Here is a 24,830-nt window from a genome sequence, read left to right on the forward strand (position 1 = left end):
GGCTCAACTTCCATCTCTCTATTAGAATGGCGCAAACAAGAGGGTCGTTAGGATACTGTGTATAGATTTTAGATGCAATAAACCTTCAATTACAATACGAATATTTTGTAAGCAAGCAGATATGAAGTTTACTCCAAATTCATATGTTATTCCCATTTGTAAATCATGCACATTCTTATCTGAAGAAATTTTAATAAAGCCTTTGGATCTTATAGCAGATGTTTGTTTGGCTAAGTAATTTAATATAAGAAGGTGAAAAGTAGCATGTCCTATGGTTTATTGTTGTACCTATAGTCATATGAAGCAAGTTTTGATTTCCTGTGCAGAGAGTTTGTTCTTCCACAATAATTAATGGATTATATATATGTTTGTTTAGAACCTTTCCCACTCAAGAAGGTATACATTGGGATGCAATCATGCCCGTTCAAACTTTTTTGTTTTTTTTTTTTGTTGAGAAAGAAGACATTCATTATATTAAATTAACGCGTGGCCAAATTAGTCTGAACAAAAGGTAAGGTGTGAAATGGAACATCCTCCGTTCACACAGTACAATCTGTCGTAATCAAAGCTAGCTTAACTAAACTATGAGCAACTTTGTTGCCATTTCTTCTAATGTGAGAGAGTGACAATTCTAAAAACAAACTTGAAAATAAAGAGACATCATTTATTAGAGGTGCAAAAGAAATTAAACCATTATCCTTGTTCCTCAAAGCCTTCACAATCAATTCTGAATTACCCTCCACAATAGCACAGTCCATTGCAATCTCGCTGTCAAACTCCACTACTCTGCATGCAGCAATTGCCTCCACTTTCATGGGTTGGTATTAGTGGCGGTGCTACGTTCAGTCTAGGGTGTTCTTAGGAACACCCTAACCTGAAAAAAAAAAAAAAAATTATATATAACAATTTAATTTTTTTTTTGTTTACCCTTTAAAAAAAATTAGGAACACTCTCAAGAAAAATTAGGAACACCCTCAAATAAATAAATAAATAAATAAATTTATTTGTTCTACTTTCAAGCAAAAAAAAAAAAAGCCCAAAAAAAAATTTTGAACTAAAATTTGAAAAAAAACAAAAAAATTGTAAAGAGCAAGCCCACAAAAAAGCCCAACATCAATCCTAAACAATAGATGGTAAAACAAACCCAATCTAAAGTAAAAAACAATTGAACAGATGGTAAACAAGTAAAGTAAACCCACGGATTCTCAAAAAAAAAAAAAAAAAAACCAAAACCCAATATACGCGTCCGCTGATTCATCAAATGGTAAAGTTAAAGCAAAAACTAAAATCTCAAATCATAACCTAACCTAAAGACAAAAACCTCATTAGTCAACAGAGCAACGCGGCAACATAGCAACTAACAGAGCACAACTCGAGCTCCAGTCCAGAGCACATCTTATCGGGCATTGAAGATTGGTCCAATTGGATCGGAGATCGGTCACGCTCGACTTGGCCTCGATTCTTTCCTCGCCTTGATGTGTTGCTCGATGGCACTGCCCCTTAAGTTTCCCTGCTCCCTCAAGGTATTTCATCTTTACACTTCTCTCTCTTTTTCTCTCTTACATGATCGAGTTAATGGGTTTGGGGGTTTACTCACTTTGCTTTTGCCGTGAAGTCACTGAGACTCTCTGTCTCTTTCTCTCTTTATCTAAAGACTAAAAAATGAAAATGTTGAATGAAATGAGACTCTCTCTCTCTCTCTCTCTCTCTCTCTCTCTCTCTTTATATGATTCTCTCTCTTTCTCTTTGATGTAATTGGTTAGCTTTACTTTAGTCTTTATAACTTTATTAATATTTGCCCCTGCTATTTTGGCTTTATCCGTTGGTGTTGGTGTTGGTGTTGGTGAGTTATTGAATTTGTCTTTAAGTGTATTGTGATTTGTGAATTCATCTGATTGGCTCTTGTGATTGGGGCCATGGGGCTTGTTTGTTGAGTGGGGGGTGGATGGGGGCATAGGGCCGGGTGGGATATTTGAATTGGGGGAAGTAAATGCATCCAGAGTAAAGACAGTAACTTACCAATAAAAGACAAAATTAAATTATGTTAGGGCTTAGTCACTAGGTAGGCAGTGAGTTGGCTGTGGATAATGCACATGGGGTGTGTGCTAATAGTTAGTAAAGAAAAATAATGAAGCAACTAATAAACAATAATTAATAATTTAATTAACTAATACATTATAAAAGACAAACAAATTAAATTATGTTAGGCTAAACAACAATTAATAATTTTATAATTAATGAAACAATAATATAACAAATTATAGTTTATAAAAGACAAACAAATTAATGAAACAACTAAACAACAATAATTAATAATTTTATTAATATTTCAAATGAACTTATAGTGTATTGTTTATTCTTTTGCTAGAATTATAGACAAACATTTGATAAGAAAACCACATACCCAAGATTCATCTCTTGCGCAAGATTCATCTTCATCTTCTAAGCGAATTCATGTTGACTTTAACTTAGAAAATCTTCCTTCAGATCCTGGGCTATGAGAAAAGATATCATCTTATCATCCTAATAATCATGATGAAATAAGAAGATATTATTCAAAAAAAGGCCCTTCTCAACCTGTTTTCCAAAACGATGATTATCCTCTAACAGATTTTTCTGGAAAGCCCCATCGATTTAGATCCAAATGGCATGTAAATAGAAAGTGGTTGGAATATGGTATAGACAAGGATGCAGTATTTTGTTTATATTGCTACCTATTTGGGCAAGATGTTGGTAAGCAAGAAGGAGGTGAGACTTTTGTAACGAATGGATTCAAACTTTGGAATCAGAAAGAGAAGTTAAATTCCCATGGTGGGTGTGTTTGCTTTACCCTTCCTGTCGCTACTGCAATAGTAGAAAGAAGTTTTTTAGCAATGAAATATATAAAAAATGAATTGCATAATCGAATGGGAGATCAGTGGATGAATGATTGCTTGGTTGTGTATATTGAAAGAGATATAGCTTGTAGAATTGATAATGAGACTATCATAATTTATCTTATATTTATTCGATGGAGGGGCTGTCCATTTTGGCTTTGGCTGAGGTCTGATTAGGTTTGGCAGTGGGTTGACAGTTCTGATTTCATCCCAACGCTTTTGAGCAGCTTGTTTCAGGTCCTTTGTGAGGCAACAAGGTTGTTGTAGACGTGACTGGTTTCTTTGGTTCCATATATACCATACTTGGATAGCAAAGAGCTCAGATGACTTCCCATTCTTCATTATCCATCTGCATAATTTCTTGAAGTTAGGAAACACCTCCCTTGTCCGAAAGCTCCACCTGTCTCCATCCCATACCTCATCCAAACACGAACAACCCTAAAGAACATGCAACGAGTCCTCAATGTTTGAAGAGCATCAGTCACATGTTGGGTTATCTATGATTATATTTCGGGTTAGGTTAAGTTTTGTTGGGAGAGAATTTCTGCATGCTTGCCATACCATGTTTTTATACTTGTTTGGAACTTCCAAGGACCAAATGCTTTTCCATAAATTTCTATCTAAGTCCTGTTGTGTATCCTCCTCAGACCCTGCCTCCAACTTCTTGAGAAACCTATATCCTAACTTACAATTATATTGCCCATTTGCTGTGAAAGGCCAGAACAGAGTCTTTAGTTGGGCTTCTGGCTAGTGGGATCTTCTTCACAAGTGCAGCTTCAGCTAGTACCAGAATTCCATCCACCATTTCAGCATCCCATTTTCTTGTGTTCTCATCTATTAGACAATCAACCGTGGCATCCTCCATGGACTCAATAATTGGAGAAGTGGCTAATGGTGGATGTTTAATGGGGAGCCACTGGTGCTTCCATATTTTGATGTTTTTCCCATTACCAACCCGAAATCTTGAACCCATTTTGATAACCTCCTTTCCTTTCAAAATGTTTTTCCACGCATATGATCCGGATGCTGATTCCTTAGCTTCCATGAATGAGAAATGAGGGAAAAATCTTGCCTTAAATATCCTGTAAAAAAGAGTATCTTTATTATGTAAAAGTCGCCAAGCTTGCTTGGCAAGGAGCGAGTCATTGAACAATGCAAAGTCCCTAAAACCCATTCCTCCATCTAGCTTCAATTTTGTCAACTCCGACCATTTAATCCAATGTATTTTTCTTTTATCACCCCGTTGCCCCCAAAAGAATTTTTTAATCATTGCTTCAATGTCATGATATAACCCCAAGGGTATTTTGAAACATCCCAAGGTATATGTCAGAATGGCTTGGACAATTGCTTTGATTAGAATTTCTCTAACGGCTTGAGACAAAAACTTTCCTTCCCACCCTTGTAATTTTCTCCATACCCTCTCCTTTATATAGCTAAAGCTTGCTTTTTTTCCCCTTCGCACTAATGAGGGCAGTGACAAATATTTCTCATAATTTTTTTTTTCTTGCACCCCCAACACTCTTTTTATCTCCTGCCTTGTATTATCTTTAGTGGACTTGCTAAAGAAAAGAGATGTCTTTTCTCTACTGATTTTTTGGCCAGATACCGCTTCATATTCCAACAAAATTTTGAGTACATTTCCACATTCTTGGGGGTTGGCCTTGCAAAAAGCAAGCTGTCATCTGCATAAGAATATATGGGTTAGTTTGGGGCCTCTTTTACAAAGGAAGAAGCCGTTGATTTCCTTTGCTCTTGCTGCTTTTGTGATTAGGCTATGTAATCCTTCCGTGCAAAAAAGGAAGAGGAAAGGGGAAAGGGGGCCCCCTTGTCTTATGCCTCTTGTCAGATTAATTAGCCCTTTCGGTTCACCATTCACTAGAATTGAGTATGAAATAGTACGAACACACTCCATAATTAATCCAATCCACCTTGTGCAAAAACCCATTTTCTCCATTAGTTTCTATAGATAAATCCACTCCACCCTGTCATATGCTTTGCTCATATCTAGCTTAATAGCCGTAAAACTTGTTTTTCCTGAGTTATGATTTTTCATACAATGTAAAGTCTCGAAAGGAACTAAAACATTATTTGAAATAAGCTTATTTTTTGCAAAAGCAGATTGATGCTTAGTTATAAGTTTTGGCATGAATTTTTTTAATTTGTTTGCTAGAACTTTGGAAAAAATCTTGCACAATACATTACATAGGCTTATAGGGAGATATTCAGCAACTAATACAAGATTTTTCATTTTTGAGAGTAAAGTGATAAATGTATGATTTATTGGGTGAGGCAATTTATCTGAATTCAACCAAGTGAGTATTGTGGATGTTACCTCTTGGTTCATCATCCCTCAAAAGTGTTGGTAGAATAATGGTGGCATCCCATCTGGCCCTAGTGCTTTTAGAGGTGCCATTTGTTTGAGTGCTTCTTGAATTTCCCAATCCATGAATTCACTTGTTAGCTGCTTATTAATCTCATCTGTAACTAGTTATGGAATGAAGGAGAGTGAATCCTCTCCCATGGCCGAATTACATGTGGTGAACAACTCCCCAAAAAAATCAACAATGATGTCTCCAATCAAATTTGGTTGCACTTGCCAATTTCCACCTCTATCATTAATTCCAAGAATGGTATTTTTCCTAAACCGCTGAGTTTCTTTGTTGTGAAAGAACTTGGAATTGCTGTCACCGTTCTGCAACCATAGCACTCTTGGTCTTTGGCTCCATAATCGGGTTTCTCTATCCATGAGTACATGAATTTCAACTTTTAATTCTCTAAGCTGAGAATTATCTCCTCTCCTCATTACATAGGCCTCAACTTTATAGGTAGCAATTTCTTTTTCCTCCAAATCCCTCCTAACATTACCAAAGAAAGTCTTCTCCCACCACTCTAAGTCTTTACTACATTTTTCTATTTTTTTCAAAATGTTGCCTTCCTCTACACTTATCCATGCCGCCTCCACTATTTCACCACAGTGTGAATCAAACATCCACATCTCCTCAAAACGAAACACATTTTTCTTAGGTGGAGCCTCCAAACCTGAAAGGTTGATAAAAATTGGTACACGGTCTGATGACACACATCTGAGATGAGACACCTTCAAAACTGGATATTTTAGAAGGAACTCGCTATTCACCAACCCTCTATCCGACCGTTCCCATATGGAATGACCATCAGTGAAGTGTTTACTCCAAGAAAATTTGGGACCCTCAAATCTCAAGTCAATGAAACCGCATTCATTAATAACATCTCTAAAATTTTGGATTTGAGTGTGACCCCTCAAAGCTCCCCCCATTCTTTCATCCTGCCTACTGATTTCATTAAAGTCCCCCGAACAAAGCCATGAGATGGATGGCCTATTGTTTAACCCCCTTATTTTAACCCTCTTAATTTATTCTATGCTTCCATTCTCTGATTAGTTTTAGGCTCTCTATAAAATCCAGTGAATCTCCATTTTGTTTCCATATTTTTATTGAATGTTGCATCAATGAAATACCTATGAGAATCCTCAATAGTTACATTGGCATCTCGCTTCCAGAAAAGCACTAGTCCCCCCCCTCTTCTCCCATTAGAAACTTCCCACTTGTGATCAAAATTTATGTTGTCTAGAACATGGTTTAGCCTAGTTTCATTTGTCCATGTTTCGACTAAAAACACAACAGAGGGGTCTTTTTCCTAGATGAAATTTCCAAGCTCCTTCTTTGTACGCAGGTTCCCTAGCCCACGACAGTTCCATACTAAAAGATTCATGACTGATGGCAGGGCTGATCATTAGCCTCCACCATTTGGAAAGAAAAATCAACACCATCCTTCAAAACTTGTTTTTTGTTGCAAGGTAATTCTGAATGGTCATCAATTGTCGAAAAATTCTTCTTAGATGCACTTGTAAAATCTGGTTGACAAGCAATCTGAGTTGTGCTTGCTTTGTCCAACCTTGTCCACGTGATGGTTTTTTTTTTTTTTTTGGGTGCCCTAGTAATCTCCTGCTTCTCACGTGACAATGATTCATGTGGGTTAATTCGAAGACTAGGTTTCAGTTTAGCTGCCGCTTGGAATTGATTGGGCCTTATTGATTGATCTGAGAGATTAAATGGAATAAAGTCCCTTGTATCCGTTGAGGGAAAAACACAGCTAGCTCCAGATTTTTCGGTCATGATTGTCTTAGTATCTGCTGCATTAATTGGTTTCGAATTGTGTGGAATTTTTTTAGGAACATGGACTTGAATACCACTACAACCATTACATGATTGAATAGACTCCTTAGTGGTATTAGTTCCTCCAATAACTAAGACTTTAATTCATTGACAGACGTTGCCAGGTTGTGCACCGCCGTATCCTCCTCCATTGGTGGTGGCCCGTCGCTGGTTAGTCCCTTCTATTTAGGCATGGTCTTGCTAGCAGATGGCGTTGTTGTCTTGCGCTTAGGAGTGTAGAAACCTGGAATGGCAAAGACACTTCTTCTTGATGGAAAAAACGGTGGAGCATGTAGAGATGGACCAAATTGCTTCTGATTTTTTGCTAAGCTTCCTTCACTTTCCAACCAAATATCACAATCCTGATTAGTGTGATCTAGTCTGTCGCACCAAAAGAATATATTTGGTAGATGTTCATATTTGAACGTGATCCAAGTTTTTTTACCATTCTCCAAAGATACGGCTCTACCACGACAAAGAGGTAAAGATACATCCAACCCCACCAGAATCCTCATAAATTACAAAGGTTTGTTCAGTGCTCTGTAGTTTTTCATTGTTTTCTTGTGTCTCCTATAAAATATAGAAAGTAGGTGCCAATGCTATATTACTATTATGTAAAGATCACCATGGATTGATATGAAAGTCAAACAAATTTTCCTATATGTGTGTGTGTGTCCCCTTAGCCAAATATCTTTCCACTTGTAAGTTCTTTTTTTTTTCTCACAACTTTAATAAATACCCCAAACCACAGTAAAAATGGACTGGACCACATCTATAATGAAAAGAAGGGGTTAACTACAATCCATGGGGCATTTTCTATATGCATACTAGCCATCAAAAAAATTTACAATCAAAATCGTAATCAAAATTAATTTCCAATGTCCACTCCAAGGTCTAAATTAATAGCTCAGTGTGTAGCGTATCTACCCCAAATTCTGAGGTCATTTGCAATGTGTACCCTAAATTACAAAAAATCAATAGTTTACCCTTAACTTGGATGTTGAGGAACATTGCAAATTAATCACGAAGTAGGGTGTTAATTGTAACATTTTGAAACGTAAAGTGCACATTACAAACACCTCTTAGTAAATAATTAGAATTATCTCATGTCATGATTGTCCCGTTGCTTGTTATGTCCTAGGGTTCTACCAAGATGGTCATATAGTTCGTATACAACTGACACTTATATACTTAGCTAAATCAAATAATGTAAACTATTTTCCTAGTTTATGAAGCAACAACTTTGAAACAATAACCTATAATATGCCAAAATACAGTCTTGCCTACACAGGGAAATGCTGAAATACACATACTTTTATGCATAAGTGACAATGGGAAGATACATGAAGATGAGAATCACTTGCTCCATATGTCCAATTTCCATAATTGGAACATGGATCATAATCCAAAAGGCATGTCTCAAACCATTCAGCTCCCAAACACTAGTCAATACCCATATCTTTAACAAGAAAGGAACATACTATTTGGAGAAATAAAATTAATGATTGGTAATTTGGTAGACCATATCAATTTATTGAGATTCAAAGCAGTCTCAAGTCAGTCTTGAATTTGTTGAATATATTTCAACAATTTACTTTTATGATAAAGCAAAAGGAACAATACACAGATCTATGAATAAGCAATAATACAAATAGATGTGATAAGCAAAGACAATAAATAAATACTATATATATATATACATATAAAGAGAAGTCTGCAAATAATTAAAAACTAACAGACCAAATGCGTGAAGGATGAATAATTCAGATCAAGTCTTGTGTTTGACACAATCTCCTTAAAGTAGATTTCGCCCCTCACACAATCACTGTGGTGCTTTGAGACTCACTCTAGGAGAGTTTTCTGAAAAGTAGTTTTTATGAATGAAGGACTATGTAAAAATTATACATTATTGAACAGACACTCTATTTCAGTAATAACTGTTTGTATACAGACTAATTGACTCAAAAAATTAAAATAATAAAAATTATTATTTGGACAAGTAGGCCCAATCTATATATGCCAAAAGCCCAACCCAATGTCCAACTCACGAGCATATAAACTCATATATTATCTCTTTCTTTTCCTATGTGGGAGTTAGGATTTTTACCACTTATAATAATATCTTCAAGTGAACATAGAAAACATTAATTTCTTATTCACTCCATGCTATTTTTCCAACAATTCCCCACATGAATAGAAATTTATAAACATAATGCAAATGATGATGCAGACACAGAGAGAGTAGAAGAAAAGTTACTGTATCGGGAGAAGTAGCTTGTGGCTTTGAACTTTCCTTTGTGAAAGACTATCGAATATACTAGCTAACTAGTGAACATGATGTTTTGAACTGTTTAGCTGTTTGTGTATACCAAGACAATATAATTCACACAACTCCTTTTCAAATATATTTCGTTCTTATAGTTGTGTTCATTTCGGCCCTGAACATATCCTGGTAAATTCATAAAGTGCTTTAGAGAATTCAGCCTTGAAACTCTCATGGAAGCGACCCACTTCACACTCATATAGGTGATTCTTATTAAGAGTATTCTGTTATACTCCACTTGAAATTCCAAGATATAAGAATCATTAAAAGCAAAGCTTACTCTGAACATTGCTTACAGACATCACTATTTCATCATAGGAATGGAAGGGAGATGTAATCTCTATAGTGATAAAAACTAGTTTCCACAATTTTGTTGTCCCTTTGAAAACCTAGATCTTGGGATCTCCAGTCAACTAGGTGGGGTTACTGTCATGGAAAATTTAGGTTATAGGCTTTAATCCCATTCCCTTCGATGAGTAGTTTACTTGCTCTCTACTCAAATCTTTGGTTAACAGATTCGCTATATTCTCTTTTGACTTTATGAAGTCAATGGAAATAATTCAATTAGAGAGCAATTGCCTCACGGTATTATGTCTTCGACGTATATGTTGAGACTTACCGTTGTACATATGACTAGATCTTGGGATCTCCACAATTTTGTTGTCCCTTTGAAAACCTAGATCTTGGGATTTCCAGTCAACTAGGTGGGGTTACTGTCATGAAAACTTTAGGTTATAGGCTTTAACCCCATTTCCTTCGATGAGTAGTTTACTTGCTCTCTACTCAAACCTTTGGTTAACAGGTCTGCTATATTCTCTTTTGACTTTATGAAGTCAATGAAAATAATTCAATTAGAGAGCAACTGCCTCACGGTATTATGTCTTCGACGCATATGTCGAGACTTACCGTTGTACATATGACTATGTGCCTTACCAATAGCTGATTTGCTATCACAATGTATACAAATAGGAGGCATAGGTTTTATCCACATTGGCATATCCTCCAGGAAATGACGAAGCAACTCTGCTTCTTCTCCTGCTTTGTCCAATGTGATAAATTCTGATTCCATTGTGGATCTAGCAATGCATGTTTGTTTAGAAGACTTCCAAGATATCGCTACACCACCAAGTGTAAAGACATATCCATTTTTGGATTTGGTGTCTTTTGTATCGGATATCTAATTAGCATCATGATACCCTTCTAGTACAGCTGGATATCGAGTGAAGTGCAACCCATAGTTTATGGTGTATTTCAAATGCCTCAAAACCCTAAATAATGTCTTCCAGTGGTCTTCCTCTAGATTACTAGTGTATTTGCTCAACTTGCTGATTGAATATGCTATATTCGGTCTCGTGCAGTTCATTATATACATAAGACTGCCTATTATTCTCGAATACTCCAATTGAGATATACCTTGCCCTTTATTCTTAGTTAGAAGTAAATTTACATCTATAGGTGTTTTCATTAGACTGTCATCATATTTTTTGAAGTTCTCAAGAACTTTCTTAACATAATGTGATTGAGATAAGACAAGTCCATCAAATTTTCTAGAAATCTTTATTCCTAGTATCACATCTGGAACACCTAAATCTTTCATGTCGAACTCACTAGCCAACATTCTCTTGGTAGCTTTAATGATATCATTATTGCTACCTATAATGAGCATATTATTAACATAGAGACACACAATGGCATAACCATTTACAGTATCTTTAATATACACACATTTGTCACACTCATTGATTCTAAACCCATTTGACGTCATTGCATTGTCAAATTTCTCATGCCATTGCTTTGGAGCTTGCTTTAATCTATAAAGAAATTTAACAAGCTTGCACACTTTCTTTCTTGACTAGGAAAAATGAGCCCATCTAGTTGTTCCATATAAATCTCCTCATTTAATTCACCATTCAAGAATCTTGTTTTTACATCCATTTGATGTATCTCTAGGTTATGCAACGCTGTAATAGCTATTAACATCCAAATGGATGTTATTCTCGTAACAGGTGAATATGTCTCAAAATAATCCACACCTTCCTTTTGTTTGTAACCCTTTACAACAAGTCTTGCCTTATACTTGTCAATAGATCCATCAGCCTTTAATTTCCTCTTGAATATCCATTTATGTCCTAGAGGTTTACAACCTGGTGGAAGATCCACTACTTCCCATGTATGATTTTGAAGGATGGATTCAATCTTACTATTGACAGCTTCTTTCCAAAAAGGCGCCTTAGGTGTAGAGATAGCTTCCTTGAAACTTTGAGGTTCATCTTCTAACGTATAAGTTAGAAAATTCGGACCAAACGATTTTGACGTTTTAGCCCTCTTACTATGTTTGGGCTCAACCTCATTCATCTCTTCTATCAACTCTTGATCATGAGAGGTACTAGATGTAGACTCAAAGTTTCTCTTATAAGAACTTGACTCTTGTGTGGATTTGTAAGGAAATATCTCCTCAAAGAATGACGAATTCTTGGATTCAATAATAGTATTGACATGCAAGTCAGGAATTTCAGACTTATAAATTAGAAAGCGATATGCAGTATTGCTATGAGTATAACTGATGAAAACACAATCAATGGTTTTTGGTCCCATCTTTATCCTTTTAGGAATAGGAGCCACCACTTTTACCAAACACCCCCACACCTTTAAGAATTTATAGGAAGGTACTCTACCTTTCCATAATTCATAGGATGTTTTATTGGTTTTCTTTTTAGGCAATTTATTAATAATATAATTGGCAGAAAGAATAGCTTCCCCCTACAACTCCTTAGAACCTTAATATTTTTGTTGAGTTAATTCTCAACCTCATTCTTATATTGCATAAATGCCTCAATTGCCTCATCCTTGCTCCTTAGCAAGTACACATAACAGTATTTAGTGTAATCATCTATGAAAGTGATGAAATATTTCTTACCACCTCTAGTTTGTACATATTTCATGTCACATACATTACTATGTTTTAAATTTAGAGGTTCAGTGCTTCTTACAACTGATTTAAAAGATGCTCTAGCCATCTTAGTTTCCACACAAGTTTCACATTTATAATTAAAATCAATTTTAAATTTAGGTAATAAATTTAAATTGATTTGTGTAAAGTATGATAATTAACATGACTCAATCTACCATGCCATACATTAGATGACTCAAGCATGTAAACAGAATATGCACCCTTATTATTATCAATAACAGTCATTACATTCATCTTAAACATGCCATTGCTCAAATATCCTTTGCCCACATACATTCCACTCTTAAAGAGTGAAAATTTATCAGACTCAAAAACCAACTTAAAACCATTTTTGCTCAACAATGAGCCAGATACAAGGTTCTTTTGAATTTTTGGCACATGTAGTACATCTTTCAAAGTAAAAAACTTGCTTGTAGTCATTTTGAGCACAACCTTTGCAATTCCTTCAATCTTAGAGGTTGAGGAATTTCCCATGAAAATATTTCTTCCATTACCCACAAGATTATATGTAGAAAACAATTTCTTTTCTGAACATACATGGCGAGTAACTCCAGTGTCCACCCACCATTCTTTGGTATTTCCTCCTACCAAGTTTACTTCAGAAATCACAGCAGAATGGTTCATGTTAGTTTGAGTCACAATTGGATTCACAACAATTTTGTTTAAAATCTATGTTCAACAAAATTCAAACAAATTGAATCCTCAAAACCAGCCAAGTTTAAGAAATAAATATAAATATTTACTTCCAAATGTTACTGTGCAAAAAGGAAAGTCAAGCCAACTATTATTATTATTATTATTATTATTTCTACAATGAATTGCAGAAATAGAGCAGCACAATACACATAAACTAAACAATAGAATCTCAAAAACCCAGCCAAGCAATAAACCCATAGAGACAAAATAAACCTAATATTGCACAATATATTATAAGCCAACTAAATTTCAAACCCAAACAACATAGGAACAATTCGCATAGACCAGCAAATATTTAGACCAAAGCCAGTCAAACAAAGATTCATATAAGACAAAAAAGCCCTAATAAAATAATATAAAAAGGAAGAAGGAAAGATCAACTAACAACAATGTATACAACAATCTCAGTCAAGCACGTAACCGACGTTATCAAAAGATCAAAGTTCAAGATAAACACAAATCAGTTTTTTAAGTTTTGCGCAGTGTATCTACTATTACCGATTTAGTGTTTTACAACAAACATAAAATTCCTTTCACTGTAAATCACAAAAATAAATTAAAATATATTTTAAATCTGTTTTAAGACTTGTGGGAGTAAAGGGACCCAAGCGGGTATTTGGGCCTTTGGGCTCTAGCAAGGGGGGCCGATCTGTTCTTGAGTTAAGAATTGGTTAGTACTACGAATCGGCCCATACGCCGAGGGTGAGTTTCTCCTCGGACAGATCCAAGAGAACTTGGAGATTCACTACGAAGGGCAAGGTAGAATTCTGGAAGGACTGTTGGTTAAAAGGGGAAAACCCTGAGCCTTCAAGGTACACCGGTGTGGGAAAAATACCAAAAGCATAGGCTGCCACCTCCACATTAAAGGCCCTACACCTACCTCCCTGGCTGCATTAATGGGGAAGTGACCCCTGAACAGTAGAACTGAAACTTCTGGTCACTATTCAAAGGCACTAAGAAAAGAAATATCTAGAAGGGAGGGGGTTGGAGCAACACGTGGATAAAGCATCAGGGAAAGAAGTATTTAAGGGGGATGAACGCCAAAGAAAAGGGGGGGGCAGAAATAAAGAAAAAATTAAGAATTGTAATCTTTAAGAAAGAAAGAGAAATAATACAGGGAGAGTCCTCGGCTTACGTCCGAGGAGGTCTATTTGCAATTATCGTTTACTATTTACAAGTGATTGTAACCTTTAGCCTGTTATCAAATTCTCAGTACTTCTAACCTAGGTTTCAAGCCCACACTCTACAAAATTTCACTGTTTAAGGCTCATTGGGCCTGAGCCCGTAGTTGTCTTTGGGTCCAGGTACAATTGTGCACTTACAATTGGCGCCGTCTATGGGAAATCTAGTCTAGAAGGAGTTGGGATACTATGGCAGGCCTAGGTTCTCACCATGCAGAATCACAGGGATCACAACCGGAGGATCTTTTCGAGCGTCTTGAGCGTCAAAGGGATCGTAAGGGAAATGTCCATACAGAATACCCTAGGGCTAGCCATACTCATGGCGGTGGTAGCACCACCCATGAGGATGGTGCTAAAGCCATGCAGAAGGAGATTAATCGTTTGAAGAGGAAGCTACGCCGCGCCAGACGTAGGTCTTCACCATCCTCATCTAATCCTTCCTCAGAGGAGGTCCGGGGAGGTAGTTATAGCTCAAGGTCATGCTCACCCCCCAGCGCAATGTCCTCTTGTGAGGAGGACGACCAGCCAGCTCGCAGACGCAAGAAGCTTCCTTCTAGGGGCTTAGGGAACGATGCTATGAGTCGGGCGTTGCACCAACTCTCCAAATCCCCATTTTCATGGAGGATTGAGAAAGGGAGGCTTCCTAGAAGGTTTACCCAGCCGACCTTTACCATCTACAATGGTCGGACTGATCCAGTGGAGCACGTGAGTCACTTTAACCAAAGGATGGCGGTGCACTCTCATAACGAGACCCTGATGTGTAAAGTTTTCCCCTCTAGCTTGGGACCTGTTGCTATGAGGTGGTTCAACGGCCTTAAAGCGGGGTCTGTAGGTTCGTTCGGGGAGCTTACTAGAGCATGCGCTTCGCGGTTTATTACGTGTAGCAGAGTGCCTTGGCCATTAGACTCGCTGTTATCCATGACCATGAGGGAAGGGGAGACGTTGAAAGCATATTCCGACCGGTACTGGGAGATGTTTAATGAAATAGATGATAATTGTAATTATCGTTTACTATTTACAAGTGATTGTAACTTTTAGTCTGTTATCAAATTCTCAGTAATTCTAACCTAGGTTTCAAGCCCACACTCTACAAAATTTTATTGTTTAAGGCTCATTGGGCCTGAGCCCGTAGTTGTCTTTGGGTCCAGGTACAATTGTGCACTTACAAGACTATTGGATATATTTTAACAATTTACTTTTGTGATAAAGCAAAATGAACAATACACAGATCTAAGAATAGTAATAACACAAATAGATGTGATAGGCAAATGCAATAAATAAATACTATATATATAAACATATAAAGAGAAATATTAAAATAATTAAAAACTTACAGACCAAATGTGTGAAGGATGAAAAATTCAGATCAAGTCTTGTATTTGACACAATCTCCTTAGATTTCACCCCTCATACAATCACTGTGATGTTTTGAGACTTACGGACGTCTGCTTCCCAGGATAAAATGATCTACAACATGAAAATGAAGCACACAAGGTCGTGCTTTGTGAACTACTCAAGGTCTCTTTCTCTCTCTTTGACACAAAATGAAATGCACAAAAATATTCTCACCTTGGTAGAGTTTTCTTAAAAAGTAGTTTTTATAAATGAGGGACTATGTAAAAATTATACATTACTGAACATGTAGTTTGTTTCAGTAATAACTGTTGTGCACAGACTAACTGACTCAAGAAATTAAAAAAATAAAATATTATTATTTGGACAAGTAGGCCCAGTCCATATATGCCAAAAACCCAACCCAATGTACAACTCATGAGCATATAAACTCATATATTATCTCTTTCCTTTCCTATGTGGGACTCATGATTTTTACCACTTATAATAATATCTTCAAGTGAACATAAAAAACATCAATTTCTTATTCACTCCATGCTATTTTTCCAACAGAATTTACTTGCAATTCTCGGTTTGACATGAACCTAGTGGTTGATATTTCTTTCATGTTTACATCTATGAGGAGGTACTTGGAAGTTCACTAACCCTAATTATGTAAATCATGGAGAAATAAAATTTTAATGGGTTTCCAAAAACCTAATACTCAATATTTGACTACATTCCAAGGCATAAGATCACCCTGTTTCATGTACCATGAAACAGAAGAAAGAAAAGAAAAATAGAGGTGAGTACAGTAACATTAAGATAACAGATAACCAAAATAATACATATATATATATATATATATATATATATATATATATATATATATATATATATATATATCAAGCAAAAAAGAAATGAAAAAATAGAAGAGAAGTTCCATATTAGAGGGAATAAAATCATTAACACAAAGGCTATGATTGTTAGAGATTTCCTTCATAGATAAGGGAGTGTCAATAAAATGTTACTTACAGAAAATGAACAAAAAAGAAGCAGGATCAATACTAATGCAGCAAATATCAAAGTAATACTCTTTCCATTTCCATGTGGCTATGCACATATATAAGTACATGTTGAAATGACAAGAAGATAGCAACACAGACATTAGTGGAAGCAACAACATACCCTGTATGTCCATCTCTCCAGTAGTCAAACATATTCTTGTCTTGGCTCCATCTGTGCTCCAAGTTAGAGTGTATAACTTGTCCTACAACTTCACAAATTTTCTTGGCCGCCTTTACATTTAGGTATTTATAAGGAATCCCATGAACTTGCACGCAGAATAGAGTCCTCTCAAACTTCAGTTCTTCCATAGCAATGCTTTTATAATACTTTTGCATGATCACTAAATGTTTGTCCAAACTCTATGGCTCTACTCTAAGCACCTTGTCCACTTCACTTGCATTTTCAAAGATGAAAAGAATTACATGATCTCCAAGGTTTCTGACCTTGAATCTGCTTTTCGAACGCCACAAAGGAGTGAAAGTTTTTGCAATTGCCTCAATATTAAGAGCTCATTTCATAAGAAACTTTGTTGCTATAATATGTTCTTGTGAGCTGAACTCACTCTCTAAACAACAACTTGGACCCTCTCTATCAGACGTCCAGCTTTGTGACAATTCTTCCACTGTAAAAACAGAAGTTATCCAAGCGAGAGTAAGAAAAAAAGAAAAGAAAAGACAATCTGTTTCCCAATTCCCTTGAAGAAAACCCAACTTGCCAACGTTGTAACACTGTTAAAACGTGGAGGACAGATGTTAATGCTCATTTTGGCAGTGGCAGCTCCAGGAATTTTTCCTAGGGTGTTCCTCAATAAGTATAAATTACACGATCTAATAAAAAGAAAATTTTATATATTGACAACAACAATCAAAAAACATGTAAATACATAAAATTTACAATTGCCTTCTACGATTTTTCATATTTTGAAATCGTTGCATGATAGTCTCATTATCAATGCTACAAGCTATATCTTTTTCAATATACACAACCAAGCAATCATTCATCCACTGATCTCCCATTCGATTGCGCAGTTCATTCTTTATATATTTCATTACTGAAAAACTTCTTTCTACTGTTGCAATAGCAACAGGAATGGTCAAAGCTAACTTCACAAGCAAATAGACTAATGGATAAGTCTCATGCTTCCTCGTGCTCACTAACTTTTCAGCAAGTTCGCTAACTCCTTGAAGCTTTAAAAACAAGTCATTGTTGCGCATATCAAAAATAAAATTTTGAAGCTGAGAGTCAAGTGCCAAGATATCTGTCCCAGGAAAATCATATGGATAGAACTTTACTAGATGTATTAACTTTTCCTTATCAAAAGCCACAAATGAATTACTTGGATTCAAGCAAGCCATACAAATTAGCAAATTGGTATTCACCTCTGAAAAATGATTGTTTAGCTCTTGAAATTGCATATCTATGACTGTGTAGAATAGCTCAACACGATAATGATGTAAATTTGTATTTTCTTGGGTGTTGTGTCGCGGCCTCCCACTAACTACAAATATTTCATCCATGTTCAAGATAGGAATTTCATGTGTGGCACAAAATGAAGACATTTCAGTCAATAAAGATGTCCATTCATCATCTCTCATCACTTGCAATCGTTGCTTAGACACTTTAACAAGATCCATAGCATTTACTATATCTTGATTTTTTTTTTGCAATGCTATTGACAACTCATTTGTGATCCCTAAAATGTTTTTCATCAAGTGTAGAGCAAAAACAAATTCAAAAGATAGAATTCACCTCATAATAGATCGAGCTTCAACTTTTTGGTCAGAGAGCCCATCTTCTTCAATAATCTCAAGTACATCAGCAACAACAGAGAACATCAAAATCAAGTTGAGAATAGTCCCATAATATGATCCCCAACGTGTATCACCAGGACATTTAAGATTTGTCTCTTGATTCAAACCTTGTCCACTTCTTCGTACACCATTCTCTAAATCTTCTTTAATTTTGGCAAATTGAGCATCTCGTCTCTTACAAGAGTCTCTAACAACAGTTACTAAATTACTAACCACATAAAAAAAATCAACAATGTTAATGTGATTTTTAGCAACGGCAACAAGTGTCAATTGAAGTTGATGAGCAAAACAATGAACATAAAATGCTGACTTATTCTCTTTCAAAATTAAAGTTTTGAGACCATTGATATCACCTTGCATATTACTAGCTCCGTCATAACCTTGCCCACGTAGTCTCGATAAACTCAAATTATGTTCACAAAGTAAACCTTTAATAGCACATTTGAGTGACAAAGTGATGGTACTTGCTACATGTACAATACCAAGGAACCACTCTATAATAAATCCTTGTTTGTTCACATAACGAAGAACGAGTGCCATTTGTTCTTTCACTGAGATATCACATGACTCATCAACTAATATTGAAAAGAACCCATTGCCAAGATCCTCAATGATGCCTTTGGATGTTTCATGTGCAATTGCATTCACCATGTCTTTTTGAATATCAGGATGGGTAAGCTTGCAATTTTTCCAAGTATTTTGCATCACTTCATTGATAGATTCATTGTGATCCCTCAAAAATTGTAGAAGCTCAAGGAAATTTCCTTTATCACTTGAACCTTGAGATTCATCGTGACCACGAAAAGCTAATCCTTGGAATAAAAGGAATCTTACGCAATCAACTATTGCATTTAATTGAATCCGATATTCAGCTTTATCTTGATTTGATTGCTTAACTAAGACACTTTGAATGTGTTGCTTTTCCTTCTGTAAATCTTCACTCTTCTTGACAACTTGGTTATGAGCACTATTAACTCCTCCAACATGGGAATCTAACTTCCCAAGCTGATTCCAAAGTCTGAATCCCTTCGTTACAAAAGTGTCACCTCCTCCTTACTTACCAACATCTTTCCCAAATAGGTAGCAATAAAAACAAAATGCTGCATCTTTGGCTATACTATATTCCAACAAATTTCTAGTTTCATACCATTCGACTCTAAATCGACGGGGCTTTCCAGAAAAATATGATACCGGGTAATCATGAGGAGGTCGACAATGGCCTTTTCCTAAATAATGTCTTCTTATTTCATCATGACTATTAGGATGATAAGATGATATCTTTTGTCGTAGCCTAAGATCTGAAGGAAGATTTTCTAAGTTAAAGTCAACACGACTTCGCTTAGAAGATGGAGATGAATCTTGCACAGGAGATGAATCTTGCACAGGAGATGAATCTTGGGTACGTGGTTTTTTTATCAAGTATTTGTCCATAATTCTAGCAAAAGAATAAACAATAAATTATAAGTTTATTTGAAATATCAATAAATTATTAATTATCATTGTTTAGTTGTTTCATTAATTTGTTTGTCTTTTATAAATTATAATTTGTTATATTATTGTTTCATTAATTATAAGATTATTAATTGTTATTTAACCTAACATAATTTAATCTTTTTTGTCTTTTATAATGTATTGATTAATTAACTTATTAACGCTAAAAGACAATCAGAAAATTTCACAATCACAATTTCACAAATCACAATAACGCTAAAAGACAATTAATGTCTTTGAGTTGAGTCCAATACCAATACACACCAACAGTCCAACACGGCAACACCAACACCAACACATTACAATTTACACACCAACCAACGGATACGATTCAATCATAAGATAAAGCCAAAAGCAAAATGCCAAATTCAAAAAGTAAAAAAAATAATAAAGTTAAAGTGTTAAACTGAGTGCTTGTTTCTTTAAAAAAAAAAAAAAAAAAAACTGAGTGCTTCAGCCAGCCAATCACGGATCACCAGTTCAACAATGAGACAAAGTCATAAATTTAATAATGACTAAAGAGAGAGAGAGTCATAAATAAAGGCACACAATTATTCATTATTTCATTTTCATTCATTCCTATGTTCATTTCAGATTTGAGAGAGTATAGAGAGAGTGAGAAACCGAGAGAGAGTCAGAGAGAAAAAGAGAGAGAAATACCTGGGCGACGGCGGCGATGTGCGACGATGAGCGCTGCGACTGGGACGATGCGGAGTTGCGGACTGATCTTCGTCTCTGATGCGACGACTGGAGCTGGACCGATGAGCGACGAGTCCGATCTCCGATGAGCGACTGGAGCTGGACCGATCTGGCGATCTCCGATGTCCGATGAGCGACTGGAACCGTGGATCGATCTAACTTTGAAGGGGAGCGCCGTTGCTCTGTTTTTCCTTTTTAGGTTTGCTTAGCTTTACTGATTTTTTTAATTTTTTTGAGAAAAGTTTTAGTGATGATGTACTGAACTCTGATAATTGATTTGAGGTTTCTGATGGGTCTGTATTTTTTTTTTTTTTTTTGGGTTGAGAAACCGTGGGTTTGCCTCTGTCATCTGTTGGGCTTGCCGTGGGCAGTGGGCTTGATGTTGGGCTTGCTGTGATCCCGTCCGATGTTTTGCTCTTACAATTTTTTTTTTCTCTGTTACAATTTTTTTTTTTCAGATTTTAGTTGAAATTTTTTTTTGGGCTTTTTTTTTTTTTTTTGGCTTGAAAGTAAAACAAATATATATATATTTTTTAATGTGAGGGTGTTCCTATTTTATATTTTAAGGGTAAAAAAAAAAAATTTGTATATAGAAATTTCAATTCAGGGTGTTCCTGGGAACACCCTGACCATAACGTGGCGCCGCCACTGCATTTTGGGAAAGCCTAACAGTAGGAAGAAGCCCAACTATATGGGCAAGAAGAGAGTTAGTGGATTGAAAGAAGAAACTCATCAAGCTTGAATGACAAGAATGATGAGTCTTAGGCCCTTAAAGTAAACAAATGGGCCTTGGAAAAAGCAAATGGGCCTACAAGAGCCTAAAGGAAGAAGTAGTAAACCCATGGACATTAAGTGATGTAGAAAAGTGAGAATAGGCCACAGTAGGCCCGAAGTAATGAAGTAAGAAAGTAAGGGGTTGATGGAAAGCTTATGAACTCCAAGGATGAAGGATATAGTAATTGGGCCAAGGAAGCCCAAAAGAGTTAGTAAAAGCCCATGAGAATGTAGAGTTGGAAATAGGCCGAGGACGCCCAAGGAAGGAAAATGGGCTGAGCATGTCCAACGAGGAAGAAATGAATCGAAGAAGTCCATAAGTAATGTAATGGGTCAAGAAAGCCCAAAGCAACATGACTGTAAACCCAATGACAATATTGGGGTATTGTAACTAATTGAGAGAAGAGCATGCAGTAGGCCCGAAAGAGGCCTAGTATGTAGGGATCAAATAGAATGACATGACAGGAACACTAGCAAACCAACAGAAGGAACAAATGGAGGGCTAAAAAGAAAGAAAAGCCCACTATCAAGCAAGGCCTAGCCTTTGGGGGAAGCAAGCACGAAGGATGGAGGGTTAGAAAACAGTTCACGCTATAAGAGGTCAAGAATGAGTGACAATGCACATGCAAGTCTCCAGTTCACGGAAAACGCATGAGCAGCATACAAGTCTTGGACATACACGAGATGTGGAGCACACACAAGGCCCAGGCACCACCAACCTGTACCCATCCAATACAGGAGTGGTGGGTCATGGGTCAGAGGTAAAAGAAGGTATGGTCTGGTGGTGGGGAGAGGGGAAGACCTATTCTGGGTTTCCCGCTCAAACTCTTTTGGGAGAAATGTCTTGCTGGGATGACATATTACCCAAAAGAGGGAGGATGAGTTGGAACCACTAGGTGAATACCATGAGGGATAGTGAGAGAGAGAATGCCCACACTGTGATGGATAAGAATGCCACGGTGAACAAGCAAACAAAGTAGAACTCTTTGTCTGGTAATGGGATATGGCACGGCCAGCGCAGGTAAGTGGTGGTGGCTAGGCAGCTGACAAGCTAGTAAGTGGTTTGGAAGAACACCCACGCCCAGACAAAAGTTGTTAAAGGGTAAAATAGTAAAAACCAGTTACAACAGATAGTATATAACGGGCATTCGCCATGCACAGTATCACCACCACAACAGTAGCAACTACTAAGAAAGAATCACAACACCACTATCACCATAACACTACACGAGTGAGTACTAAAAAAGAAAGAAAAAGGAGTGGGAGAGAATCAAAGTAACAAAACGGGAAAGGAAAAGAGAGAGAATTAGGAAGAGAAGTTGAGAGTATAGAATGATAGGCATGCACCAATAGGCTAATCCATTCTCTCCCTCTCAAAGCCTACCCTCTATTAAGGATTAAGGATTCATTTGAGGATAAGCCATTCAAGCTCGTTCCCTCAAAGTGGGTAATTTCTAACAGTAGGATCCTCCTGCGAAGTTACCCACCTTGAGGAAGTGGTTCCTTCCTTGGACTCGGTTCCGTAACACAGTTGAATGCGGCAGACTAATCTCTTTCTTTTGCTTTTATTATTTATCGTAGTTATCTCCTTTCTTGTTTTTTTGTAATCTCACCCATAACGTGTTTCTTATTGCCATATCATTCTTTTCTTAAGGATTCTTTACTTATTTCATCTAATGGGAAGTACAATCTCTTTATTATTGTCATCTTGCACTTGTCTTCCATAACTCTTTTGTAATAGTTTCGCCTGCCATGGGCATGTGACCAAAGTTTCAACAAAAGGGGCATAAGTTGTGCACAAGCCGACCCAAGGTGGGTTGCACTTGGACTGATCCCAACTCTCCTATCCAGAATACTCGGACCTCAGTACAGCAGGAGGTAGTCTAGCCCAAATCACAAAAGGTCCACCACAACAGACAAGCTTTCATAGAAGGTACAACTATTCTATTGCCTAAGAGAAGTTAGAGCACTTTCTTAGTTACAGAGAAACTTTTTGTAAAAAAGCTACGTTTGTAAAATCCTTAAGCTTGCCCCTTCAAACTCAATGCATGTGTTTGAAAAAAAAAAAATCCACTTATCTTAACAGAGTTATTATTACTTTTAATGATTTGAACCATTGAAACATTGCTTCACGCCCATGATGTATTCATAACATTTCTACTCCATATCTAGCTCCATCTAGGTTAAAAAAAATATATATATATATATATATTTTTATGATCAGAAGTGATTTGGCCTAATATCAATTTACTTCTTTTTTATTTTATTTTATTGAAAATTGATAGGGATGGTTAAGGGTGAGGTAGGTCGGATAATGATTATCATCTTCATCCCGTCTTGGTCCCTCTAGTGAGGCAGATTGGGGCCGGATAGGTTAGGGCCTTGGAGTTATTTTATTGTTCCTAATAAGGGTGAGTTTGGTTCAGCTTTTTGAAATTGTGTTTTTTGGAAAAGTAGGGTTTTCAAAAAGTGCAGTATGAAATTGGGCTTTTTGTAAAAAAAAAAAAAAAGTGTTTGGTAAAAGCTGTTAAAAAGTGCTTTTTGAAAAAGCTGAGTGTTTGGCTAATACTTGTAAAAGTGGTGGTTTGAGTGGTAAATTACTAAAAAGGACAATGTATATATAAAAGATTTTATTTCATACTTAAATCAACTACTTCATAATACTTAAATCAATTTTTCTCTTTCTAAAAAAATTATTTTTTTCTCACCAATATTAGTTAATAATAACCTACCACTTAAGAGTTATTGTGAAAGTTTTGTGAAAATATTGTGATAATTGATACTGATTTTAATTTGAACGTACTATTAAAATTATTATTTTTTCTTTCTAAAACAATTATTTTTTTCCACAAATATTAGTTAATAATAACCTACCACTTAAGAGTTATTGTGAAAGTATTGTGATAATTGATATTGATTTTAATTTGAACATACTATTAAAATTATTTTTTTCTCTTTCTAAAAAAATTTTTTTTTTCTCATCAATATTAGCTAATAATAACCTACCACTTAAGATTTATTGTGAAAATATTATGACAGCACTTCTCAATTTTAATTTCTTATTCTTTATTTTATTTTTCCCCTATTTTTTTTCATTTCATCTGCATTTCCTTTGTTTCCCCCCCCCCTTTTTTTTTTTCTTTTTTTTCTCTTTTTTCCCTGACACTTCCTCCACACTCTAGAACATTCCACATAGCCTTTTTTTTTTTTTTTTTTCCCTTCTTTTCTCTTTTTTCCCTAGCTCTTCCTCCACACTCTAGAACATTCCACACAATCTTTTTTTTTTCCTTCTTTTCTCTTTGTTCCCTAGCTCTTCCTCCACACTTCAGAACATTCCACACAAAGCTCTCTTTCTTCCTCTTTCTTTTTTATTTTTATTTTTATTTTCTTTCTTCCTTTCTCAGCTATCTCTTGC

At 36.1% G+C, this 24,830-nt stretch overlaps 3 protein-coding genes across 3 annotated transcripts; all 3 read right to left on the minus strand.

Moving 5' to 3' along the window:
• Nucleotides 1-5,364: 5,364 nt before the first annotated feature.
• LOC142612269 (uncharacterized) lies at nucleotides 5,365-6,171 on the minus strand. The gene has a single exon (XM_075784383.1). The coding sequence runs from the start codon at nucleotides 6,169-6,171 to the stop codon at nucleotides 5,365-5,367; it is 807 nt and encodes a 268-aa protein (XP_075640498.1).
• A 5,027-nt stretch (nucleotides 6,172-11,198) lies between these two features.
• Nucleotides 11,199-12,987, minus strand: LOC142612270 (uncharacterized). The gene is made up of 2 exons (XM_075784384.1): nucleotides 12,519-12,987; nucleotides 11,199-12,016 (listed from the first exon to the last, which is right to left on the minus strand). The coding sequence occupies exons 1-2, from the start codon at nucleotides 12,985-12,987 to the stop codon at nucleotides 11,199-11,201; spliced, it is 1,287 nt and encodes a 428-aa protein (XP_075640499.1).
• Nucleotides 12,988-17,205: 4,218 nt separating this feature from the next.
• LOC142612271 (uncharacterized) lies at nucleotides 17,206-19,557 on the minus strand. Its single transcript, XM_075784385.1, has 5 exons — nucleotides 19,513-19,557; nucleotides 18,805-19,456; nucleotides 18,455-18,651; nucleotides 17,693-18,250; nucleotides 17,206-17,262 (listed from the first exon to the last, which is right to left on the minus strand). Exons 1-5 carry the CDS (start codon nucleotides 19,555-19,557, stop codon nucleotides 17,206-17,208), a joined length of 1,509 nt encoding a protein of 502 aa, XP_075640500.1.
• Between the last annotated feature and the right edge of the window lie 5,273 nt (nucleotides 19,558-24,830).

This window comes from Castanea sativa, chromosome 10 (assembly GCF_040712315.1).
Source record: "Castanea sativa cultivar Marrone di Chiusa Pesio chromosome 10, ASM4071231v1".
Lineage (NCBI taxonomy): Eukaryota > Viridiplantae > Streptophyta > Magnoliopsida > Fagales > Fagaceae > Castanea > Castanea sativa.